The sequence below is a fragment of the Notothenia rossii genome (assembly GCF_949606895.1).
Source record: "Notothenia rossii genome assembly, chromosome: 1".
NCBI classification, from domain to species: Eukaryota; Metazoa; Chordata; class Actinopteri; order Perciformes; family Nototheniidae; genus Notothenia; species Notothenia rossii.
The window spans coordinates 86,954,758-86,960,810 of record NC_136912.1 but is presented as its reverse complement, the minus strand read 5'-3'; the positions used below and the strand labels follow the sequence as shown (position 1 = coordinate 86,960,810).

Genomic DNA, 6,053 nt, shown 5'->3' with positions numbered 1-6,053 from the left:
GGTCTCAGTTGGTTTGGTATCCTATGCTTACTTTAAATAGTTGTAAATACAACTATTTGCCCGTAATTTCAATTCCCCATTTCAGCGACCAGAGAGAGGGGGGGGATATATCCAGTCTCTGATTGTGTTACGTTATTATGAGAGTGCTCTCATACTTGTTTGATTCTGAAATTGTATATATAAATATATGTGTGTATATGTCCGCATCTGTAGCCTGTTATTGTCTCATTATACCGCACTGTGAATGAATTAAAGTAAATATATAGGCCTAAGTCGTCATGAACACATCTGTCCATCAGACAGAGAGCTGCTGTGCCTCCTGTCATCATCGATGGACGTCTCTTTAAAATGACCGCTCAGAGGAGAGGAGTTCTCATTTATCTAACCTCCTGCTACTTCCACTCCTCTCTCCTCGGTTCCCCTCCTCAGTCCTCCGCTCGCATCTCCTGTGGGCGGGACTAAGTGTCGAGGATAGGAGTCGAGGAAAGAAGTCGAGGAGGGGGCGCTGTTTCAGTCTTTGTAAAATACTCACTGACAACAGCGAAGAGATGTTTTTTAATATAAAGAAAAAATATAAAGAAATACCCAGCCTCCAGGAGAAAACGCCACTGGAGGCTGAGCAGAATCTCCCCTGTGCTTCTCTAGAAGTTGTCTTCATGGGTGAAGTTAATTAACTTAAAATTACCATACTGCTTATAATTTATATAAGGTGTGTATTAATGGGTTTAACTAGAAGGTGATAGATGATGGCATTTAATTTAATCTGGCATAATATGATTAGTCAACATCAGGGTGAATTTGTATTTTTCTTATAATTACAGGAAGGGGGAATGAGCTGCAGGAATTTGTTAAAGTCCTAGCAAAAAGGAAATTAAAAGACAAATCTACAGTGTCCAGAGCACAAATCATCTCCTGGAAGTAACAGGTGAATTTGGATTTGTCCTTGATAGGATTTTAAAATACAACACAGACTTCAAAGAGTTTATAGATGTAGAAGTGAGAACATCAGCAACTTTGACAGATTCCAAGTGCAGTTTTCTGAAGCACCGGATCATCAGCCTGTCCAAAGAGAAGTCTGTCAAACTCAGGTATACATGTACCATGACACACCACACCAAATTGTGTTTCAAAAAATCACACAGGCCAGAACTTTACTTTGTGCTGTGCTGGCTCTTATTGTTTTGTTCAGCCTACATAAGAACCAGTTCTTCTGAATGGCCTAACTGATCTACTTAAGAAGAAAATTCCAGAAGTATTTGATGAACTGCAAACTAATGGCATTCTTACCGAGAAGAACAGCCTCAAACTTGTTAAAGTTTGCATCTCTGACTTGGTAGAGAGGCATGGGTTGTAAGTATGAATGTGAAATGTGTTTATATATAGGGGTTGGGACACTTTTTCCCTTAATTTCATTGCCCAACCATTTCTGTTTCGGGCCTGAAATTGTTCTTGTAGATTTTTTACATTTAAGTTATTCATATTCATATTCTGTTAACAATGTATTTTATTTTGTTAATAAAGTCCCTATCTTTCAAATTGAAACTGCTCTGCTTGCTAACTTTTATTTGTTGATACCATACTTACTATAGGGATGAATGCATCATTATTAAAGCTAATTAACTATAGATTCACTATAAGATCACCATAGCCAACTCTATAGTATTACTATAGTAATTTTCTGTAGTGTGTTCCAAAAAACCATAGAAATAATATAGAAAGCACTAATACTACGGAGCCCCTAAAGGGACATGAAAAAAAAAAAAAAAAAACAGAGAAAAAAAAAAGTCAGGATAACTTCGTGCGCACGAGATACTTTCTCGTGCGCACGACTTAGTATCTCGTTCCCACGAGATACTAACCCGTTATCCTGACTTTTTTTTGGGGAGAAAGTTACCGGTGCGCCAAGGAGGAAGTGAAGCGCACAGGACACAACCATTTCATTGCAGACTGTTATGTTTACGTGGGGAAATGACAGTGCATTATTTGAGATATATTTCGTACTCAGACTTCACTTTAAGGACATTTCGGCCAGGGGTGTGTGGTCACTCCAGGAGGCAGCGGGACGTGTAACTCAGAGAAGAGCAGCAACAGCGCTCAAAGAGCTTTTACGCACCGCCTTCTGTGTTTACCTTCATTGAACAGCTATAAAGAGTGACCACAGGCCGTTTTAACCACACACACCTCTACACACACACCGAACTGCCCGATTACTCCCCCTTTTATTAGTTTTATGAAGGAGATCGCCGGGGGGGGGGGGGGCAGTCCGCCACTGGCTCTGTGTGTGTGTTCTGAGTGTTTGTTTCCCTATAAAGAAGCTGCGGGGGAAGCAGGTACTCTGCGAGTCACGGACATTAATTCATAGATCAAAGCAGACTGGTTTACAAACTCTCCTGTTTTGCCAATCCTGTGCTTAAACCAATAGCTCTACACCCCTGGCCGAAATGTCCATAAAATTAATTCTGACTTCAAAATATAGTCTATCTCAAATAATGTATGCTCTGTCATTTCCCCACGTAAACATAACAGTCTGCAATGAAATGGTTGTCTAATGTGTGTTCCCCTTCCTCCTTGGTGCATCGGTAACTTTCTCAAAAAAAATTAAGTCAGGAAAACGGATTTGTTTCTCGTGCGCACGAGAAACGAATCCGTTTTCCTGACTTTATTTTTTTTCTCTCTCCATTTTTTTTTTTTCCCATGTCCCTCCGTATGATACTACATAAAACTCAATAGTATAGCTATAGTAATTTCCTATAGTGGCCGAAAAACCATAGAAACAAATACTACAGGAAACACTATAGTATTGTAACTTCACTATAAGATCACCATAGCCAACTCTATAGTATTACTAAAGTAATTCTCTATAGTGTGTCCCAAAACACCATAGAAATACTATAGCAGTTTTTTGTGGTATTTCTATAGTAATTCTTAATGGTAATACTATAGTGTTTTTTCGTAAGGGTTCACTCAGAGGTCAAGGAATAGGAGATAGGGTTAGAACTTAGGAGCTGATTTTTAAACTATCCGAACGCAACCGGGGACAGAGCTGGCTGCTGTCAGACGATCAGCTGTGCAGCGTCATCACAAACGGACGTCGCTTCACGTGACGCTCTGGAGGAAAGGACGTCCCATTGCTCTTAAAACTAATTTCCCTGCTTCTCGTGGTTTCCTTAGCCTCATCCCAATACCCCTCCTCGACTCCTCTCTTCCCCTCCTTCGGGACTTGACCCGGAAATCGATCAAGACACGCCATTTTGAAGGACGTCCCAATAGCTGAAATGCACATGGAGGAGTCGAGGAGACGAAAGGGAGGATACACGCAAGCAGACTACGCGGAAGTGTTTTCACTACTCGCGTATAAAAGCCCCGCCCCCAAGTTCACAGCTGGTCGATTTCAACAGAGGAAAACAGACAACTGGAAGATGAGTGGAAAATCGTCACATAAATGCATAAGTGCTCACAGCTCCGTGGGAATTATTATGTTTCCAATCATTTCTAAAAGGCTTTCACATTACTATAATTATATTTGTATTTAAATGTAGGCTACATTTTAAACCAAAAACGGAACACAAAAGCAGGACCAACCATCATACATTGAATTCCTTGACTAACAAGAGAAAGATCCATTCATTTAAACACATATTTAACAACAAATGGGCCAGTTCTAAAGGGTTATTCAGTTAAGCCCGATCAGAGCCCTAGAGAGAGTTTCTCAATACTCAAATGTCCCCTCCTCGACTCCTATCCTCGACTCCTCTCCTCGAGACTTGGTGCCGCCCGCATGAGATGCGAGCGGAGGACTGAGGAGGGTAACCGAGGAGAGAGGAGTGGAAGCAGCAGGCAGTTAGAGAAATGAGAACTGCTCTCCTCTGAGCGGTCATTTTAAAGAGACGTCCATTAATGATGACAGGAGACACAGCAGCACTCTGATGCACAGATGTGTTCATGACGACTTATATTTACTTTTAATTCATTGACAGTGCGGTATAATGAGACAATAACAGGCTACAGATGCGGACATATACACACACACACATATATTTATATAAATATATACAATTTCAGAATCAAACAAGTATGAGAGCACTCTCATAATAACGTAACACAATCAGAGACTGGATATATCCCCCCCTCGAAGTACATTTAGAGAAATTAGATGTCCTTCAAAATGGCACGCTGAAATTCATTTCCGGGTCACTACCGGAGGACCGAGGAGTCGAGGAGGGGGAATTTGAGTATTGAGAAACCTCTCTCGTGTCTTTCGCTCGCATCTTACGGAGGCGGAGCTAAGATGCAAGGAAGGGACGCGAGTGAGGGAAAGGAGGAGTCGGGGAGGGGTATTGGGACGAGGCTCTTGTGTCTCTCCATGCTTCCCTGGTGGGAGGGACTAGTCACAGGGAAACGACGCAAGTGAGGGACGCAAGGAATCCATTTAACCGAAGTGAGAAGGACCCTATACCTGCTGCAGAGCCACTATTTCAAGTATGCTACGTCATCGAGTGCACGGCGCCGAATGCTGGGCATTTAACATGCATTTAAACAGTCCTTCGGCGCAACTCGATTACGTAGTATACTTGAAATAGTGGCACTTGACATTAAGAAACGGCCAGAGTGTGTAAAAAAGCAGGAAATAAAAAAAAAAGGAACTCACCTTGTAGTAAACCCGCAAAAGAATAAGCATTTGAGCTCCATACTGTTTCAGAAATAATCCTTGAAGTGGTTTGGAACATGATATGGCGTTTAATCACAGGAGCATTTAGCTGCATCTGAGCAGAGCTGACAGCCTTCTTGTGACAGAACTCACATGTGCTTGGTGCTCAAAAGGGGGCGGGGCCAACAGAGAATCAGCCAAACAGGCCTGAAATAGAGGGATATGAGGGATGTGTAAAATCAAATGCATGATCCGTTAGGTGTTTTGAGCAAAACACCTCTTAGATGTTTTATATATATCTGATAGCCATAATATATGCCTAAAAATAACATATGAGATTAAAGAGGCCCATTAGGATTTTTGAGGTTTTCCCTTTCCTATAGTGCAGTGGCGGACTGCCCATCGGGACGTTCGGGGCGAATCCCAATGGGCCGGTACCGCAGTGGGCCGGTCGGACAATTCCCTAGCAACCCCCCCCCCTCCCGTTTACACATTTCTAGCGGTACCGAAGTGGGCTGGTCGGATAACTCACTAGCACCCCGCCCCCCCCCTACCGTTGACAATTTACTAGCGGTACCGAAGTGGGCCGGTCGTAAAAGTCACTAACCCCCCCCCGTTGACAATTTACTAGCGGTACTGAAGTGGGCCGGTCAAGATGCCCGGGCTGATTTTTAGTCCCAGTCCGCCCCTGCTGTAGTCTGTCATAGAAGTGTGTGTTCATGTAAATGGTCTGCAAAGGCTAAAATCCCAAATGTCCCTCCAGCCAGCTAACCAATCAGAGCAGACTGAGCTCTGGTTTCAGGAAGAGGGTGGAAAAAGGCAGTATGAGAAAAATAAAGAGCTTTTTGGAGATTAAAGCATGTACAAATGTCACAGTAGAGGCACAAAACACAAATATGATCTTGGAAATTAGCATTATAGGGCCCCTTTAATATACACTTGTAAACATAGAATTTAACACATGTTAAAGGCTCAGTGTTTTGAATTCCAAACCTGCTGATGTTTTGATGAAGATTTGTGTTCCTTCATTAAAGCCCTTTTGTGGAAAACATGAAAAATGCACAATGTTTTTGAGATCTTGCTACTTACTCACATAGCTGTCAGAACAACAGTGGATCAGTAGGTGCGTAAAGTTGTTGTTTGTCTGTAGATGCTCTCCTTTTTTGCTCCACACATTGGTGATGTAACTGCTAGAAATGAAAGCACTTTCAATGTACACTGCCTCGTGCAGATGCTTGTGTGCAGCAGGAAGTTTCAACCAAATTAAAAAAAGATGTGTAATGAAAACTACAAATGCCATGCAATCATTACTATCACTGTGAAAGTCTCAATACATCCAGGAAGAAACTCACGATTATTATCCTGTGTTTGCCTGGGAATGCAAATGACATTTCTCAATAACTTA

At 42.1% G+C, this 6,053-nt stretch overlaps 1 protein-coding gene across 1 annotated transcript in view; it reads right to left on the bottom strand.

Annotated features, from left to right (window-relative positions):
* The window catches only part of yjefn3 (YjeF N-terminal domain containing 3), a 50,372-nt gene extending 45,286 nt beyond the window's left edge, over positions 1-5,086 (bottom strand). The window contains exon 1 of the mRNA XM_079694161.1: positions 4,649-5,086. Within this exon, the coding sequence (XP_079550287.1) occupies positions 4,649-4,678 (30 nt within the window). The 5' untranslated portion in view covers positions 4,679-5,086. The remainder of the gene's footprint in view (positions 1-4,648) is intronic.
* Positions 5,087-6,053: the final 967 nt, after the last annotated feature.